Source organism: Rousettus aegyptiacus, unplaced genomic scaffold (genome assembly GCF_014176215.1).
Source record: "Rousettus aegyptiacus isolate mRouAeg1 unplaced genomic scaffold, mRouAeg1.p scaffold_m13_p_1, whole genome shotgun sequence".
NCBI classification, from domain to species: domain Eukaryota; kingdom Metazoa; phylum Chordata; class Mammalia; order Chiroptera; family Pteropodidae; genus Rousettus; species Rousettus aegyptiacus.
Window position 1 is genome coordinate 37,548,233 of NW_023416284.1, and position 20,419 is coordinate 37,568,651.

General features: G+C 34.1%; 1 protein-coding gene across 3 annotated transcripts in view; it reads left to right on the plus strand.

Moving 5' to 3' along the window:
* Positions 1 to 20,419, plus strand: part of PRKAA2 (protein kinase AMP-activated catalytic subunit alpha 2) — a 56,657-nt gene that overhangs the window by 25,853 nt on the left and 10,385 nt on the right. For all 3 annotated transcript variants that reach the window (XM_036234446.1, XM_036234453.1, XM_036234449.1), the window contains exons 3-7: positions 9,047 to 9,140; positions 9,716 to 9,860; positions 11,503 to 11,590; positions 12,949 to 13,173; positions 19,795 to 20,299. In XM_036234446.1, coding sequence (XP_036090339.1) covers positions 9,047 to 9,140; positions 9,716 to 9,860; positions 11,503 to 11,590; positions 12,949 to 13,173; positions 19,795 to 20,299 — 1,057 coding nt within the window. The remainder of the gene's footprint in view (positions 1 to 9,046; positions 9,141 to 9,715; positions 9,861 to 11,502; positions 11,591 to 12,948; positions 13,174 to 19,794; positions 20,300 to 20,419) is intronic.

The window sequence follows — 20,419 nt, forward strand, 5'->3', positions numbered from 1 at the left end:
TTAATAGTAGAACTAGTAGAAGAAAGTCCAATACTATATATTTTGATTCAAATAATATCGTTGCAGAGAAAGCCTGTAAGTATACTCTAAAAAATATATAAGTATCCTCTAAAAAAAAAAGCAGTGTTAATATCTTTGAGTCTTTGTTTGTTAGTTCATTATAATCAGAAATTGTATTTAGCCTAAACCTTGTTAGTGAGCAGCCTTTGGATGTCGTTGTTAGTGAGGACACACAGATAACCCTTTCTATACCTCATGACAAGGCTAGCATAATAGCTGCGGTGGGTGAACAATGCCCCCCTCCCCAAGATGTCCTAGTCCCCAGACCCTGTGACTATGTTACGTTATGTGGCAAGGGAGAATTAAGGTTATAGATGGATTTACAGTTGCTAATCAGCTGATCTTAAAAATAGAACTTCCTCAGTTATCTGGGTTTGCCCAATGTAATCACCATGGTCCTTGGGAGTCAAAAAGTCAGTGAAAGAGATTTCAGGATAGAAGCAAGGTCAGAGTGATAAGATGTGAGAAGGACTCGCCTGACTTTTGCTAACTTTAAGGTAGGTGAAGGAAGGGCCATGTGAACCAAGGAATGTAGGTGGTCTCTAAAAGCTGGAAAATACAAAGAAATGAATTTTCCCCTTGAGGCTCCAGAAGGCAGTGCAGCCCTGCTGACACCTTGATTTTAGCCCAGTGAGAAAATACATTTTTGTTGTTTTAAGCAACTAGGTTCGAAATATGGCAGCAATAGGAAACTAGTACAATAGCATTCTTGAAAGTCTTAAATGACTGGCTGATCCTGTAATTGCTGGAACATGGAACACGCATGCAGTCTTTACTATCACTTGCTATATGTATTGCTAGTGAACTATTACAAATTGATGTGTTCATTGATGGCACCCGTTCAGTGCATCTCACTAACAGCCTGACTATGTCACTGACTGTCCAGAGAAGGCTTTTTTTGGGTTTGGCGTACTATTGGGTCACCTGTGATGACTCAGCTCTCAACCATGAGTGTGAAAACTTCATTCTAACAGTAAGCTATAGTGTCATTTGATCTTCACTTGAAATTCACTTGATCATAAACATAAACAAGAAATGAGGCCCCTGAAATTGCATGGTAGTCCTTGATTATAAGATTGTCATCTAGGACCTATATTCTAGACGATCCAGAATATGAATATACAGGATTTTTAAGATTATCCTAAATATCAGAATACACTTGTGAACTTAGAGATTCACTTCTCCTATTATTTATTTCCTTAACTTTAAAATGGGGATACCTCATAGTGTTATTTGAGGATTAAGTGTGTTTGCACTGGTATAATGCCTAGTGTTTGATCTACATTATTTGCCCAAAGCAGGAATTGGCAACCTACAAGCTGATTGCAGTCCTTTTTCATGATTTCGAATAGTTTTCAGTTATCTGAAATAGTTCATGTCTGATTGTGACTCCATGTTAGTAATGACTATTCTAGTTATTGAGTGACTTCTAAGCTAAGTATCTTTGCTCTTTCTTACTGAATGGTGACTTCCTATAAAGAAGAGAAAGCTGGGAAGCCAGACTAAAAGTATAACCTGCCGAAGTGAGAGTGGGGAAGAGAGTGATCTCTATGTATTTTCCTTATTCTTTGGCTTCATCACTTAGAATGCCAACCCTGAAAGACCCAAGGGAATTTTGCACATTTAGGGTATGGTTCCTAGCTCCTGGGCTATTCTTACAAACAGAAATCAGATTTTGTCAGAAGTTGCAGTTGTCATGAGGATTTATTTTTGATGTCATGTCTACCAGTGTTTTCTTTTCTCAATTTCTATAATTATTTATAATTGTTTAATTTTGGCTTGACTAATTATCTCATTCTGGTTTAGAATTATTTAATTATTTGCTATTTTGTTTGTTGAAGGAGTTATAGAATGTTAGCAGGGTTAGTCAGAAAGTAATTGGCAGAGGAAAATTTGATCTTTCAAGCTTCTGGCTTCCAGCCCTGAGCTTAATCCATTCAGCTACATTGCCTCTTTAATTGTTGATCAAAATAAATTTTAAAAAAAGCACCCATGTACTCTTACTTAAGAACAAGCTTATTGACATAGCCCCTGTTAGTGTTAGTGATTTAAACAAGGAGAGAGACCTGATCCTTTTAGTGGTTTTGTTTGTTTTGTGCAGGCTTGGACTAGCTGCCAAGAATAGTTTCCTTGTTACAGAATGGGCCTGTGGAATTAGCAAGAAAGTTTAAAAACTAAATACCAAGAAAGAAGGCTATTTATTGCACAATTCTCTATTAACTCAAATTGGGGGGGGGGGGAACCCCACTGGGAGAAAATTATGAGTAGTAAGCAAGATTGAAAGGAAACTCCAAACTTTCCCATGAACGAGAATTTATTCAATTAATCTTTGTCCTTGTTTTTCTTTCCCCCTAGTTCTTAGGGAAACACTCTTTAATTGTTCAAAAGATCAATACCTAATTTGGCAGAGATGCTTTGTGCCTGTATGCCTTTTTTTTTTTTAGTTTTTATCTTATTCATCCAGGGGACAGCTTTTTAACATTGTTCATCACCACCTCGAACTGTTGTAGTCTTTAGGTTTCTGTGACATTACAGTCTTCTGGTTTTTTTTTTTTTTTTTTTTTTTTTTTTTTTAGTTCTTGCCTCTTCTTAAGACTTTCTTTCATGGGCATCCCTATTTGCCTTGCCATTAAATACTGATGTATTTTAGTATTCTGATCTATTGTAATCTTCTTAGTAAACCTTTTTTGGTGTTATATGTCACTTCTGCGCTAAAGAGTTCCAAATCTCTGTTTCTGGGCCATTATTTTTTCTGAATTCTAAACACATTTATTAGTCGGTTTATTGGATGATTCCATTCTGAAGTTACAGCCATCTGAAACTAAACTGAACTTTCCGTTCTCTCCCAAACTTAACTCCCTTATTACCCTCCCCCCCTTTTTTTTTTAAATGAAAATAGCATTCATGTAATTTTCTAAGCCTAAAACTTAGGCATCATCCTTAATATCTTTTTGTCACCTCTTACATATAATTAATCATTCAGGTTTGTAACTCTTTTTCCTAAGTGTGTCCCCTGGATCCATCCATCTCTCTCTGCTTACCATATTCTCTTGCTTATTGTGCTTCAACTATTACCTGTGCTTGGAAAACTTTACCCACATCTCCCTTTCCCTAGGCTTCCAGTTCTAACTTGTCATTTAGGTCTCAGCTTTTAAAAACAATTATCTCTAGAAAACCCTACTTTATTCCTTAAGACTGGGTTAGGTTTCATCCTCTCTGCTTCCATAGCACCTAGCATTCAACTTTTCCAAAGGCATTGACATTATGTCATAACTGTTCATTTTCTAATTAATATTTTCCGTAAGACTGGATTCTTTAAGGTCAGGAACTATTTTCTTTTTTTTTTTAATGAATTTTTATTGAGTAGTTACACTCTAATGGGTACTGTTTGAGGTACTTGGGATTCAATGGTGAAAGACAGACAAAGTCTCTGCTCTTCTGGAGTTTATGTGTTAGCGGTATCCAGCAGATCTAGATAGTAAGTAAACAAATTAATAAGATGATTTTAGGCTGTGATAAGTGCTAAGAGGAGAATGAAACATGGTGCTGTCAAAGCCTCTGTGACTAGGAAGAGAGGAAGTGCTAATTTAGATTAGATTCTGGGGAAGGCCTCACTGAGGAGATGAGGTTTGAGCTAAGACCTAAAGGATGATAAAGATCCGGCTATTTGAAGATCGGGGTATAGTGTTCTCAAAGCAAGGGGAACAGCAACCCCAGAGGGGTGAAACAAATTTCAGGTGTTGTAGGAAAAAATTTTTGTAATGTTGGGAGTGGAGCGAGGAGAAGAGAGGTAGTTCATGAGATTGTAGAGTAGAAATGGACCAGTTGTCATAGTCTTGAAGACCTTGCTAGGAGGTTTGGATTTTGTTCTAAATGAAAATCTTTCAGAGAGTTGGAGGAATGACATGGTGTAGAATGAGTAAGGAGACAGATGTAGAATCAGAAAGACCAGAAAGACCTATTGTTATAGGCCAGCTGAGAGATTATGGAGGCTTTAATTAAAGTAATAGTCTAGATTTGTGCTATCCAATAAGTAATTACTAGCCACATGTGACATAAATTTAAATTAACTAAAATTAAAAATTTAGTTCTCATAATAGCCGCATTTCAAATGCTTAATAGCCACATGTAACTAGTGGCTATCGTATGGGACAGAGAAAATGTAAAACATTTCTGTCATTGCAGAAAGTTTTATTCAACAGCACTGGTATAGATGGAGAAAAATTGATGGATTCAATATATATATATATATTTTGGAAGTAGAACTAAAGAATTGCTGAGAAAAAGGAGTAAGGAATTCTTTCTAAAAATTTTTCCCCGAGCAACTGAGATTTTGGGTTTTGACCTGGGTGACTAAGTGGTGTTACTAATGCCATTTCCTGAGCTAAGAAGAGTGGAGGAGAATCACATTGGGTTATGAACATTAAAGGTACTGTTTCAACTATGTTAAGAATCCCTTTAGACATTCCAATGGAGATGTCAAATAACATCTTTATCTCCCTAGCACCTAGCACCATAGTAGGTGTTAGGTAATTAGTTGTAGCATGTATAAAGAGGTGACATTTAAACAAGGTCCTTGATAAGCAAGAGCAAAAAAATGAAAGTGTAAGGATTGTGGCGTATTGGGAACACACACAGTCTGGTTTGTCTGATACACAGAGTATGTATAAAGAAATGGAGGAAAATAAGGCCAGAAAGTTAGTTTATTGATCCATACATTCAACAAATGGCACCATTTAGGCATTGGGATATATCATCAAACAAAAAAATGTCAACACAATCTCTGCTATTATGGAGCTTATAGTCGTGTGTTTTTGGGGTTGGGAGGAGTGAGGAGATAGGCAATAAACCTCTATTAGCAAATTATGTTGTATATTAGACGGTCTAGAGGTGAGGGAATATGCCATGTAGATAATCCGGAGGAGGAAAATAACAGGTAGGGGGAACAGCAAATAAAGGCTCTGAGGTGGAAATTCCCAGAGGCCAGAGCTCAATGGAACAGAGTGATCTAGGGGGAATTAGAGTAAGAGATGATTTCAGAGACATGAAAGGGAGCCAGATTGTATACGCTATTCTAGGCCAATGTAAGGATTTTTGCTTTTACTCTGAGTAAGATGGGAAGTTATTTAACTGTGATTCAGCAACTCCACGCACAGGTGTATATCAAAGAGAAAATCTTACCGTGTACAGGAATGTTCACAGCAGCACAATTTAGAATAGTAAAATTGTAGAAACAATCTAAATATCTTTTAGTGGTAGGTTGGATGAATAAATAGCTTCTCCATTAACAGGAGAGCAGAAGAATAAATATGATAGAGTATTATACAATGGTCAAATTGAATAACTATAGGGAAACACAACAATGTGTATGAATCTCAATAATACAAGTCCCCAAATATTACATATGGAATGATACCCTTTTTAAAAGCTAAGAACAATTAAAATAGAAATACACATATGAATATGTACTTTACATAAATACGGGGGATAGACATACACACAAATATGTCCATGCATAAATCAAATTGTATAAAAGAGAAAGCAAGGAAGGATGAACAGGGGATTCAAGATGATGGCTACCTTGCGTGAGGAGAAGCAGTGGGTTGGTAAGGGCGACTAGTATATGGTTAGATGGAAGGTATTGTCAGAGTTGTGGCTTTTTGTTTGAGCATGAGTTTATAAGTACTTATATTATTAAAAATAATAATAAAAGACTATTGATGGACCAATGAAGATTAGCGCTGTGAACCAAGGATCATGATTATTTCTTTATAACTGAGTTCTAATTAAAAAAAAATATTCTGTCTATATAGCTATATAAATAATATTTTTAAATCTTGATAGACATAACCATCAAAAAGGGATACTTATGAATGTTGATTATTTGTCTAGCTTTAGAAAGATTTCTTCTTTCATGAATGTTATATGCTATCTAAATGGATATTGCCTTAAAAATGCACATAATCTGCCCAAACTGGGGAATGCTTAGGGTTTTGTTTTGTTTTTGCTTAATTAGAAATACTGTTTTAGAAAAGTGTTCTAAAGGACATTAGTTTACTTTTCTGTAATATTAAGAAAATAATGATGAAATGTGTGCATGATTCATGACTGAATTTCTTGTAACGCTTCAGTGTAATCATTTTAGAGAGCACAAAAGATTTGGTTTACTCTGGCCAGGCTTAACATATCCTAAAATTTGCCTTTTTCACTAAATTCACCTTTTTCTTAAGACTTTTTCCTTCTAAAAATCATGTTTCCCTTTATTTCTACCTCATTCTGGTTAATTAAAATTTTATTTCTTAAGGTTTTGTTGTAATTTTGCTGTAATTTTTCAGTCTCAGATTATTCTGGTTTTGACTCTAAGCTGCTCACATTATTTAAAGGTGCTATTTTACATATTTATTTAAATACCTACTTTGTTATAGATACTTCTCTAGGTGCATACTCATTAATCATTATAACGTATAATTATAAACTGAGATACATACTCTGAAGTGAAGGGCAGTGCTTCTGTGAGAGCAGAAAGGACTTGATCTGGATTTAGGGAGTGATCTTTAAGCTGAGATCTAAAAGATGACGAGTAACAAGTTAAAGGGTGGCATACAGGTGATAGTATAGGATACCGTTTAACAGAAATAACTTATACAAAGGAGTTGCGGCAGGAGGAAATGCAGCATGACTAATAAATGAAAGAAATAGTGTACTGTAGTGGTAGGAATCAAAGGTGACACAAAACTACAGAGATGGGCAGGGGCCTTATTAACACAGGACCTAGGGGCAATGGGAAAGCCCCAAAGATTTCTAATTAGGAATCTACTGAGGAACAGATTTGTGTTTTGAAAAGATTACTTGTTCAGTGTCTTCCTGGATAGGTTACACAAGTACAGGGAGGAGCTATTGATCTCACCAAATGCAATAGAAGTGGCTACTCAAATATCAAGTGTGAGTATTCAATAGCTTGGTGTCCGACACACAGTAAGTGCTCAGTAATGTTAGCTATGGTTTTCATTGCTCTAGATTGGCCTTTGGTGTGGACAGTGGCTGCTGTAGAATTTGAGGTTTCATGAAATAGCTCAATTCAACAATATCTATTGAAGACCTGTGATATACTCGGAGAAATCAGCAGCTAAATATATTAGAATTTCATCCCTTCTTTTCTCTTATGCCCTAAAGATGTGTAGAGCAGACAAGTGGTTGAGAATTCTGTTAATAAATCAGATTAGCCTACAACGAGGTGACATAGTAAGTGCTCCTGCTCTACACTATTCATTTTATTCGAGTTTGGTGCCTGTTAGGATGGTTTTTATAGACCTATTTCTTTTAGTGCTCTAAGTAAAATTCCCTTTCCACAGCTCATTTGAAGTACTCTCAATTTTATTCCTCATTTATACTAGTTTATTTTATATAAAGTGGGATTCCTTGTCCTTTTTCACCCCAAAGACTAAAGATTAATATTAGAAGTATTTGTTCTGAAAATCTGTAATCATTTTCAGTACTATAGCTTTAATATTTTACTTTTTTCAAGTGTTTATACATGATGTATCCTCTTAAAATTTATAGTGTGTACTTATCAACTTCCTGGCCATTTCCCCCTCCCCTTTAATAGTGGATAGTAATCAGAATCACCGTCTAGCACAGACTTTACTTTGTGCAGATTAATAAAAGATGCCGCATCTGTGTGGACTAATTACCAAAAGGTTCCCCTCCTTCTGGCACATCCTATGTTAAGGTGTACTGCTTAAAGGGTGGCATCTGGGCCTTCCACTGGGTACCTTTAAGCCACACAACAATTATATAGCTATACTTAGTGGCCCTAAGTAGTAAATCAGTGTAAATTAGAGGTTCTCATGATCAACCAAATTATAGGTAGTACTTTATAAACAAACCTCTTTGAAAAAGTAGGACAATTGTTCGTTGATATAGGTATTAAATGCAACCTTCAGTTAAAACATCGTTATATTTTTGTTTTAAAGTTTTCGCTTTTGTAAAATTGTATGTATGGGGGTAAGTTGTAGTTTTTTATTTTGTCAAATAGAGCTAAGGTTCTTTGTTATTTTTTAATGGGCTCATCTAGAAACAAATAATAAATTTACACACGCATAGATCTAATTAATTTTTTATTATGGAAAATTTTTTATGTATTACAAAGTAATACAAAGTTTTTACAAAGTAATTACAAAGTTTTACAAAGTAAAGTGATGAAGCCTCATGTATCTATCATTCAGCTTCAACAATTGTCAGTGTATTGCTTTATCTGCTTCCTCTTTTTCCCACCGTAAATTATTTTGAAGCAAATCCCAAATATTATGTTTTTAATTTGTAAACTCTTCAGTCTACTCTGGGATACTTTTTAAAAAATTTTAATAACTTAAGCATAGTTCTGTATAACACCTAAAAAATTAATATTAACTGTCCAATCAGTATTCAAACTTTCTTATTTCATAAAAGGTTTTCTAAAGTTGTTTGAATCAGAATCAAAATAAGTCTGTACAGTATAATTGGTAATATGACTCTTGAGTTACTCTTAATTTATAGATTCCCCTTTTCTTTTTTTCTTGAAATTTATTTGTTGAAGGATCATTTGTCCACTTCTGGATTTTGTTGATTATATTCTTGTGGTATCATTTAACCTTTCTAAGAATACTTTTTACTTATGGTTAAATAGCTACAGACTGAAACAAATTTTTGTTTAAATGGAAAAATTTATTACTTTACTTGGTTGTTAAAGAATGAAGGATTTCAAAGATTTTGTAAACATGGCAGGGAGAATTTGGAAGGAAGTCCATAAGCCTTTGAAAGTAGTTTAATTTTGTAAAGCTCCATGTTTATAGTTCTCTGATTATTTTGATAAATTACATAATTTATTGCCACCTTAAAATAATATAAAACACTGAAATATAAAATTGTAGCAGGAATAGATATATGAGGTTTATTTTGGTTAAAGTAACATTTTTTTATTAACGTTTTGTTTATATTTACAAAAAAGATACCAGGTGATCAGTACTCCAACAGATTTTTTTATGGTAATGGAATATGTGTCTGGTGGTGAATTATTTGACTACATCTGTAAACATGGACGGGTGAGTAATATACTATATCTTGTACAATAAACCCCTAACCTAAAAAAGAAGGTAGTGGGAAATAGCAAACCACAAAGATATTTTCAAAGTCGGGGTTGCTTCTGAAATAATGCTCAACTAAACATATAGATTATTAGACATATTTTCCTTCTTAAAAAGAACACCTTTTGAAATACTGATCTCAAGAAATATGTTCCATTTAATTGGTAACATGATGCTGTGCTTTTCAAAATGCAAAATGTGGTCCATAACATCATGTGGAAGCTGCAGTTATTTCCTTTCTTAGCACTTTCACATAAGTTCTATTTTAGATTATTTTTCTTGCTGATTCCCCCAAACTTGGGCACATTTAGTAATATTAATTGAAAGTTAAATATTATTGCCTAATAGCAAGAAAAACTTGTTGACTGACGTGTTAACCTTTAATGCAAGTTTTTGGTTTGTCTGATTTCTTAAGACTTCTAACACAATCCTAATTAGCTTATTCAATTATATTTAGGCTGATGATGAAACTGAAACTCTTGCTATGTAGATGTCCTGAATATTCTTAGTGCACCTTCTTTTACACTCGATAGGTTGAAGAGATGGAAGCCAGGAGGCTCTTTCAGCAGATCCTGTCTGCTGTGGATTACTGTCACAGGCATATGGTTGTTCATCGAGACCTGAAACCTGAAAATGTCCTGTTGGATGCACACATGAATGCCAAGATTGCTGATTTTGGTATGTAACTCCAAGGTTGTTCAGAAACGTACTAACTGCCTTTTAAAGTGTGTCGGTAACAGCCCTTAAAGAACTAAACTTCAATTCCAACATTGTAAATCCTGTACCATGAAAATGGCCTTGTTGCACAGTCTCCACACTACCTTGTTCTGTTTATTTCAACACACTTTAAAAAAGTAGTGTAGATACTTCTAGAGAATTTAGACGGCTAACATCAAGGTAAAGCCATTCAATCTGCGTTTCTTCCTAAGGAAACGAAATGTAACTTTTTATGTGGAGACCACAAACTCCTTCAAAAATTTAATGAAAATATGAGCACTTTCTTTGATGAATGCACCCAAACGAGAGAGGTACATGAAAATTTGCATGCAGATTTGGAGCTTTATAGTTCTTCTGAATTGATCGGTGCAGCGTCAGTGGATCTCAGAGTAACATGTAACAACTTGATAGGAGTTTTTTGTCAGGGATAAAAGAAAAGATATAATATAATTTTATAGATCACTTTCTCAAGTAAATGTACCTGGAAAAGGATGCCATAGTAGGGTGTTCAGGAAAAAGATTAGGAAGTGAGAGAGATGATAGAAAGAGAGAGAGAAGGGTGCCAGAGTTCAGCATTGCTTATTTAAAATTTCTGTCAGTACTTTGTCTTTGATCTAAAACCAGGAAACAAGCTTCCCTATTTTTCTTCCTTCTCTAAATCGGGGGTCCCAACCCCCAGGCACAGCAGGAGGTGAGCAGCAGGCGAGCTAGTGAAGCTTCATCTGTATTTGCAGCCTCTCCCCAGCTCTGCCTCATATCATCAGGCATTAGATTCTCATAGGAGCACCAGTCCCTAGTGCCAAAAGGTTGGGAACCACTGCTCTAAATCACAAAACTCATTTAATACTATAGTTTAACTAGAGTTTTGGTTCAGTCAATTATTTTTTCTGTTGAATTAAAGCTTTCCAAATTAAAAACGTTTGGAACAAAACCTTTATAAATTTTAGGCCGTCTAATTTCTACTTAGAGATTCTTTAGAAAGGCTTTGGAAACAGCATAAAAAGTAATAGTCTCTATTTTATTCTTTCAACTGTAGAAGCAGGTAAATAATATGTTGATGCGTTATGTTTGAAAAAATTCATGTAATTTAGAATAACTCATATTTTTGAAGTGAATCAACATTTTTATTTAGAAAAGGACTTTAATTCCAATCATGTGTGATACATTTTAGCTTTTTCGTCATAGTCTAACAGCTCTCTGAAATGGTCTCTTTCTAGTCTAACATATGTTTTCCACTGCTTTTTTTAACAACTAAAAATATGACTTATGGCATATTAAAGAGTTGACATTTCTCTTTATGTATTTATATCTACTTTTTAAAAAATTTACTTATTTTTATTATGGTGACATTGGTTAACGAAATCCATTGTTTCAGGTGTACAATTCAACACACACACATGGTTATGTGATCACCGCCCATAGTCAGATTTCTTTCTGTCACCACATTTTTACCCCATCTACCTCCCCTTACTCCATTCCCCTCTACCCTCTGGTAACCACTAGACTACTGTCCCTGTCCATGAGTCTCTGTTTGTCCTGTTTGTTTGCGTGTATCTATTTTAAAAAACATCTAGCACCAGCTAAACTTTACACTTTTTTTCAGGATTATCTAATATGATGTCAGATGGTGAATTTCTACGAACTAGTTGTGGATCTCCAAATTATGCTGCACCTGAAGTAATCTCAGGCAGGTAATTATATATCAGTAAAGAGTGAGCTTTTTGTAATATTTTTCTCATTGATAACATTTCATTATAATATATTCTCTTTGGAAGATAAAGATTTTTAAGACAGTAGAAACAATTGTCCCTTTAATTTTTTCATTGTTGAAGAGATAATAGTTATATTAAAGAAATTTTTAAACATTTAATTTAGATTTTGTTATGAATGTACTAGAGGTGCTCCTTAAAAAATGACTGAAATAAATCTTTATTTTTTTTTATTTTAGAAAAGTGCAGATAAACATTTACTAAATTTAAGCTAGTATCATTATTTACATATCAAACATGAGCCTTTAATAAAACTTTATTCTTTTATAAAGTATTCAAGTTTTTGTTTTTTCGAAGAGCGAGTTTTGAAGAATTAAACTGCACAAGTGGAGATTGTGTAATTACTCACATAGATTATTCATTTGTACATTTTTAGAATGTTTACACATATTGCAGTGATAAATGCCAGTCTTCTTCAGTGACCCATGTCTGATTTTAAAAATTAAGAGAATTCTATGAGAGAAAAAATAGAAAAGGTATTATCGTAGGAGCAGATTTAGGAGTTTGGACAATACAGCCAACAGTATAAATGATGAACAGCAATTTTATTGAAATGTAATATATTCTTTTAATTGGAATTGTAGAGATTTACTTTGTTACCTCAGACTCAGGTTTGAGTTTGATAATGTGCTATTAGGGGAATTTTAATACTGTAGGTAGATGAAAGAAAAAAGACTGGCCTTCTAAATACAGGTTTTCTAGAGCAAAGCTAATCTTAGTCCCATGAGCTACCAAGTTATTAGAACGAAAGTAGTAGGTACTCAGGATAATGTGATACAGGATAAATACCGTCAAAGAGATTGCCACAGGACTAGTTAGGCACTTTACTGTTTCAACTATTCTTTAAAGTAGGTGTGCCAGGGCTGAAATTATATGTGCATTTTCTTTCTTGTGATTGTTTCATGGTAAGAAGATTTAGCCTATATACTATATAGTATTCTTTTTTCTTCAAGTTAATGGTCATCTACTTTGATGTTTCTATCAAAAATCAACCATAGAAAATTTTATATTTTTAAATTAATAAGTTCCGTGAAATGAGTTTGTGCCCTCCAAAAATACCATTTTCTCTTGGAAAATTTGAATAGTATTTGATTAGACCGATTAATTATTCTCTATGGGGAATAGCCACTGAGGCTTGGGGAGTGGCCATGGACTTCATTAAAGACCTAGGAAAGCGTTATATACCAAGTCCACACTACGTATATGTAGAATTAGGGGTCGTGTAAATGAGAGGAAGTGACACTTGCATTTCAGGTTTGTGTTGTTATCTTTTTTCTTAGATTGTATGCAGGTCCTGAAGTTGATATCTGGAGCTGCGGTGTTATTTTATATGCTCTTCTTTGTGGCACCCTCCCATTTGATGATGAGCATGTACCTACATTATTTAAGAAGATCCGAGGGGGTGTTTTTTACATCCCAGAGTATCTGAATCGTTCTGTTGCCACTCTCCTGATGCATATGCTGCAGGTCGACCCCCTGAAACGAGCAACTATCAAAGACATAAGGTGGATATTTTTTTTGTTACTGCTATGTTCATATTCTAGTATTAGTAATAGTATCACCAATTAAATGTTTTATGCAAATTTTACTTTTCTTATTACACAAACCTGATCATGTCACTCATCTTTTAAATATTTCAAATTGTTTCCCAGATTTTTAGCTTAGGTAGCAAAGCATACAAGGTCCTCGATAGAAAGGCTGTACTTACTTCTGAAGTCTCATTTCCTGCACTCACTACCATGTCCCTTATACCAGCGCTTCAGCTGCATTGAATTTTTCCTTGTTCCTCAAATATATTTTATGTCTTCATATCTCCGTTTATATTATTCCATTTGCCTCTGCTGCCCTATTTGACCTGACAGATTTCCATTCATCCTTTAAAATCCTCCTCACATATCACCTTCCTTGTGAAATCACTTCTAATTTCTCTAGGCAATGTTAGTTGCTTCCACTTCTGTGATTTCCACATTTACTTCATGCTTTTAGTTTTTCACTGAGAAATAGGTGTCTTTCTTTCCATTAAATTGTAACTAAATAAGGGTAGTGAGAATGTCTTACTGATCTTTTTATGTGTAGTGCTAGAAGGCCTAAGAATATAATATATGCCCAGAAAGTATTTGAATAAAATTCAAATAGAAAGACAGGGTGAGATTTATGTATTTTACATAAGGTTGATGAAATAAAGAATAAAAGACTTGTTAAGATTTTTGAATCCAAAAATAGCTACTAGTGGGTTTGCTGTGAAGGATTTCTTGTTATGTGAGAAACTTTGGAAAGTATAGTTGCTGGTGCTACTGTGAATGTGACCTTTATGAAGCACACACAAGTCAGGATACTTAATTGCTTTCTACTTTTTACTTATCAAGTCGTGTTTCTTAGAGGGTTTTTGTTGTTGTTGTTCTTACCTAACATTTCATTGGGTATTTGCTTACAAACACATTCTTTTGACATCTTTCCAGAATCCTCCTCCTCCTCTTCACAAGCCAGAACGACTATTTAGAGACCTGTGACTCTTGTAATATTTAAATGATGGCTGAGGTAGTTGTTTACGTGATTGTTATTGATCTCTTGCAAGAAAGGACTGATTCTTTTTGCATTCCTGTACTATTTCTTCAGTGTTCCAGGCTTCATGCATAAAAATGTAAAATTGTAAATTAGCACCAGATTTAGTTATGGAAATGAACTTAGCAAAAAAAAAAAAAAAAAACACCTTTTGTGTTCACAATTCTTTAGAATACATAGTTTATTTAATTGGCTTTTCCTTAGAAAGAAAACTAGATATGCTGATATGTACTTGTATCTGTCAGCCCATACATTTAGAAAAATATTGATTCTGTTATTTAAAATAGGTGTTTGTGTATGTACAGGCTATAGAAGAAAAATGTAAATAAAAGTTTACTATGCTAAGTTAATTTATACATACGTAGGTGGTATAAAATAGTGACAGTCATTTTTGTACTTAATATAATAACTTCAGTTAGTAGTTTTCACCATTTTTTAAAATCCAAACAGTTTTTTTAATATTTGAGAATTCTTTATTCAATAAAATACAGTTCAACAGGGAAAAAATCACTAATTATTGAACAATTATTATATAACAGGTATTTTGCCAGATACTTGACATATTTTATTGCATTGACTCTCAGTAAGTAGCTATTATTAATCTCATTTTACAAACCATGAAACTAAAGCTTAGATTATATTATGATTCACTTACGTATCTATTTGCCCCTATTAAATTTTAAGTTCCTTTAAATTAGGGACCAAGTGTTAATATATGCCAAGCACTGAGTATTCAAAATGAATTAAGTGTTGAATAAATCTGTGTGTGTTGAAAATTACGAAGCTAATAAGAGTCAGAAGTGGAGCTCAACTCAGAAATTGCCTGAATTCAAAACTACTCTTTCCACTGCTTCAAATTGCTGTATCAGTTCTATGATATCTATCCTTTCTCCATTTTACCTTATTTTGTGTTTCTCTTATGTTACCACATTGTCTAATAGTTATTTCTGTACAGATCTTATTTTTTCTTACAGGTAGTAAACCATTGGTGGTCATAAAATGTATCTCAATACCTACTCGTTCATTTAATCAGTTTGCTTTTATTCAACAAATATTTAGCATCTACTCTGTGCAAGGTCCTATGCTAGATGCTAGGAATATAGTAGTAGACAAGAGAGACGTTGTCTTCATTAAAATCACATTTTTGTATTTTCCTAAGTGCCTTAAGCTTAGTATTACTATTAATATTGTTATGGTTAAAAGCGAAAGGTCTGAAATTAACTGTCTAAGTACGAATCCTGATTCTTCTGCTTACTAGCTATCAGCATATACTTTCTTTTTTGCTTTAGTTACATCATACGTAGTAGATTTGTTGGGAGGTATAGTCTTAAGTTGAATCATGTGAATTTACTATTTCCGTAGGAACTGCAAATATTCAACTTAACATAATTAAAGCTATTAGAACGATAGCCAGCTCATAATGTTAGTTATTAATATTATTTTTAAATGATAACTTCTTATAGTTTCACTTAAAGAAATTTGGACATATTGGGAAGTTCTAAAATTTGATTAGGAGTCTTTATCAGTCATTTAGTCTTAAATCACATATCAAAATTAGGTATCAGGTAATAGTGATGAAGGACATACTTTCTGGTGGCTATATAGTAATCCTTATGAAATGACTTGATCATGTCTCACGTGAACCTTCATAAACATCCTGGTTACTGCTTACCTTGGTAGAGTTAATTCAGAAACTGACTCCTGAAAATCAAAAGCTGAAAGTATGGCTTTTTAATCGGCACTTTTCTCATTGTAAACAATTATGGTCTTGCATTTAATGAATTAGAAATCAAAATTTAGATTATTTCCCTATTGATTGTTTTTTAAATATGTATTCATTTTATTGACATAATTTACATACCATAAATATGTCCTTTTAAAGTGTATAACTTAGTGGTTTTTAGTATGTTTACAAAGTTTTAGTCGTTACCACTGTTTCAGCCCAGAATATTTTCATCATCCCCAAAAGAAACTCTCACCCATTGGTAGTCATTCCTCATTTCCCCCTCTTCCCAGTTCCTGGCAACCACTTTCTGTATTTCTGGATTTGCCTATCCTGGGCATATCATGTAAGTGGAATTATACCGCATGTGGCTTTTTGAGTCTGGCTTCTTTTACTTAGCATAATGTTTTCAAGGCTCTCTCATGGCATAGCATGTATTAGTACTTCATTTCTTTTTTTGCTTAAAAAATATTCCATTGAATGGATTTACTACATTTTGTTCATTCATCAGTTAGTAGATATTTGAGTTGTTTTCACTTTTTGGCTCTTAGGGATAATGTTGCTATGAACGTTCATGTACAAATTTTTTTATGGTCATATGTTTTCATTTCTCTTGGGTATATACCTAGAATTTACAATCATATGTTGTTGCTCTTGTTCGTTTAGTGGTTTTGCTGAACTAATTCCATAAAGTCTGTATTCTTTGCCGCGGGTAGCCACTGAAGTCTCTGCCTGGTTAGCTTAATGGTCAGCTAATTATTAGAGGTTTCTTTAAATGCCTTGATCTAATTAGTCTCCCAGTCTTTGCTGAGGGACTCTGTACATGTTGGGATATGTCTTCAGTGCTCTAAGAAGTCCATAGATCTGCCTTGGTCTTCATTTCTTGCTAGCACAGAGCCTCCAAGTCAGTCAGTGATGAGAAATTAGGGCCTTTCACATACAGCACTTCATATGTGTATGGCCTTCTTGAGTCCCAGGAATATATTAGAGTATTTTCAAGGACTCCTATGGAACTCTTACTCCCTTTTTCTTTGAAGTTTTTTGATCAGCTTCTTGCTTGCACCAACTCTTATTGACGCTTTGGAGAGCTGAGATGTTAGACAGTTGCCATTGATTGTTTTTGACAGTTGTCCTGGGGAGAAGGTTGTTTGCAGTGAGGGAGCTCTGAGGTGAGATGAAGACAAGGCTCTGCTTGTAGAGGTTTCCAGGGAATTGCTAGACACGTCAAATAATAACAATTCTCTGGAATAGGACTTTTGGGGAACACTGAACCTGTCCTCCCCATCTTTCCCCCAGTGGTTGCTACGCTGCTGGCTTCCCGGGCTATCATGACTGTGAGGTTCTTGGTTTTCCAGGCTATCTAGACATGGGGAAAGGAAGATGGATATAGAGCAACTTAAAATATCACAAATCTTTCTGTTCTTACTGAGCTTCAGCTTTTAGTTAATTTCCACAGTTCTGAAAAAATCAATTTTGACAATTTTTGTGTGTGTCATCTCATTGCTTTTATGGAAGAGGAAGTTTGGGGAGATCACTCAAAAGTGCTTACTTCCCTGTTTGCCATTGATTTTTAAAAATGTTACACGTGTAACATAATTTCTTTTCTATTATTTCTTTTGAAAAAATTAATAGTCTTTTTTATTATGGAACACTTAATAAATGCTTGTTATTATCATGATATAGCAGATAAACACATCAATTTATTTTTGTCTTCATACTTAATGTGTCTAGTCATAATTTATTTATTCTACACTTACTGAGCATTTACAGGGTACTGGAATACAGCTAAATAAGACTCGGTTCCTATTTCAAGGAGCTCCCAGTATAGTAAGAAAGGTTAAGAATAAATCAATATAAAAAAAAAAAAGTGGGAGTATTGTAATAGAAAGATCTACTAGAAGCTGTAGAGGTTTCATCTTTGTATATCCTCAAGGCCTGGCACACCATCAGTTCTCACTTGGACTGTTGCACTAGCGTCATCACCATCATCATCATCATTTTTTTATCTTTTCAATTTAGTTTATCACAACCAGAAAAATCTTTACAGAGTGCAAATTAGATCATGCCATCCATCTCTAAAATCTTTCAGTGATTTTTATTAACCATAGGTTCCAATCCCAGAAACTTTTTTATAGTGTAGCAGTTGTCAAAAATGTCTGATATCTTTTGCCACTCCAACTCATAACTCATTAAGCTTTCATGAAAGTGGCTTGAGTTCAGTTCCTTGAACATGGCAAAGCTCTTTTTTGACTTAGAGTCTTTGCATATATTGTTTCTTTTGCTGGGTACCTGTTCCTCAACTCTTAGCTTCTAATTATCGTGGTATCTGCTTAAATATTACTCAGAATTGCTTCCCTAATCATCTCCCATTCTGAATTATATACTCTCATTTTACCCTGTTTTTCCACTCAGAATCTTTATCACAAGATTTTCATGTTTGTATATTTGTAATTGTATATTTATTTTTGTGAGTATTTGTTTAATCTTTATCCAGCTAGGATATAAATCTCTTTTATGAGGTGAAGGAGTGTGTCTTTTTGGCATAGAGTGTCCTTAGTAAATATTCATAAATGAATTAATCAGTCAATAGCAGGCATCCAGGCAAAATGTATATTGATTTGAATTTAAGCTTTGGGGGTACCTCTTTCTCCCATGTGGTAATGCTTATGCAGTCTTGGAGGAATAGTACAGTTAAATGACAGGGCGTGGGATATTTTATGGTGACAATAGTAACGTCATGTTCAAAGGCCCAGAAGTGTGAGAAAATAAGATTTAGCAGACCGGTTCTCAAACTTTTTGATTTAGCACCCCTTTATACTCTTAAAGTTGAGGTCTCCAAAGTGTAGTGTATTTTGTTTTGTTTTATTTTTAATGCAGGCATATCTATCAATATTTATTATATTAGAAATTAAAAAACAGAAATTTACAAAATATTTAATTCACTTAAAAATAATCAGCCTATACATGATAACATCTAAATAACATCTTATATGAAAAATAACCTTATTTTAAAAAACAAAAAGCATTATTTTACATTTTCAAATCTTATTAATGTTTGGCTTAATCAAAGACAGCAGGTTCTCATATGTACTTCTTGATTCACTGTTGCAATGTGTTGTATGAGTTGAAGTCTATAGATAAAATCTGACCTCACTCATATAGGGGGTTGGAATGGAGAGGAACAGTTTAATAGCCTTTTAGATAGCTGTGGATATTTTTCTTGATATTAAACCAAAGCTTAATATGTTAGTTGCATTATCAAATATGAAATATATCAATAACTATTGTAGTTTATTTGTATTAAAATTCACTGGTCTGTTTTGCATTTTAGCGGATCTTTTACCCATGTATAATTCTGCAATATCATGCATTGCTCATTTGGAAAATATTGAGTTTTCAAGTTAGATTTTCCAAATGGTGGCACATTTCATTATATAATATCAAAATCATACTCATTATCATCATCATTACAACATTCTCAGAAAAGTCTTTAAGTATTGGGAAGCTGTCAAGCTCATGGAGACAGATAAAATTACACATAATTCTAAAATTTTACTTGAAACCTTGGATTTTATTATTGGCATCAAATACTTCTAATTGTTTCCTCTTAAGTGACAGCCTCGTTTTGTTGAATTTTGAGAAAATGTCAGCCAGATATTCAAGTCTGAATAACCACAGTTGCTCAAGGGTAAAGGTTAATTAACTTACCCAGGGTCACACAGCTAGTAAGTCACTAGAGCAGGTCTTTCTGATTCCGTTATGTTGTATTGCCTCATGTCTCAATTATTTGGGAGTTGCCAAAGCATGTTCTTACAATAGTGTATTGTGGTATTTTTCCTAGAGAGCATGAATGGTTTAAACAAGATTTGCCCAGTTACTTATTTCCTGAAGACCCCTCCTATGATGCTAACGTCATTGATGATGAGGCTGTGAAAGAAGTGTGTGAAAAATTTGAGTGTACAGAATCAGAAGTAATGAACAGTTTATATAGCGGTGACCCTCAAGACCAGCTTGCAGTGGCTTATCATCTTATCATTGACAATCGGAGAATAATGAACCAAGCCAGTGAGTTCTACCTCGCCTCTAGTCCCCCAACTGGTTCTTTTATGGATGATAGTGCCATGCATATTCCCCCAGGCCTGAAACCTCATCCAGAAAGGATGCCACCTCTTATAGCAGACAGCCCGAAAGCAAGATGTCCATTGGATGCACTGAATACAACCAAGCCCAAATCTTTAGCTGTAAAAAAAGCCAAGTGGCATCTTGGGATCCGAAGTCAAAGCAAACCATATGACATTATGGCTGAAGTTTACCGAGCTATGAAGCAGCTGGATTTTGAATGGAAGGTAGGAAATTGTATATTGAGATGATTTGTAGAAGCCATTTGTTGTGCGTAGTAAGCTGCTGTGAGCTGCTGAGTTGAGTACTGAGGTCAATAAAAAAGTTGTTTTTGATTTAGTTGTAAA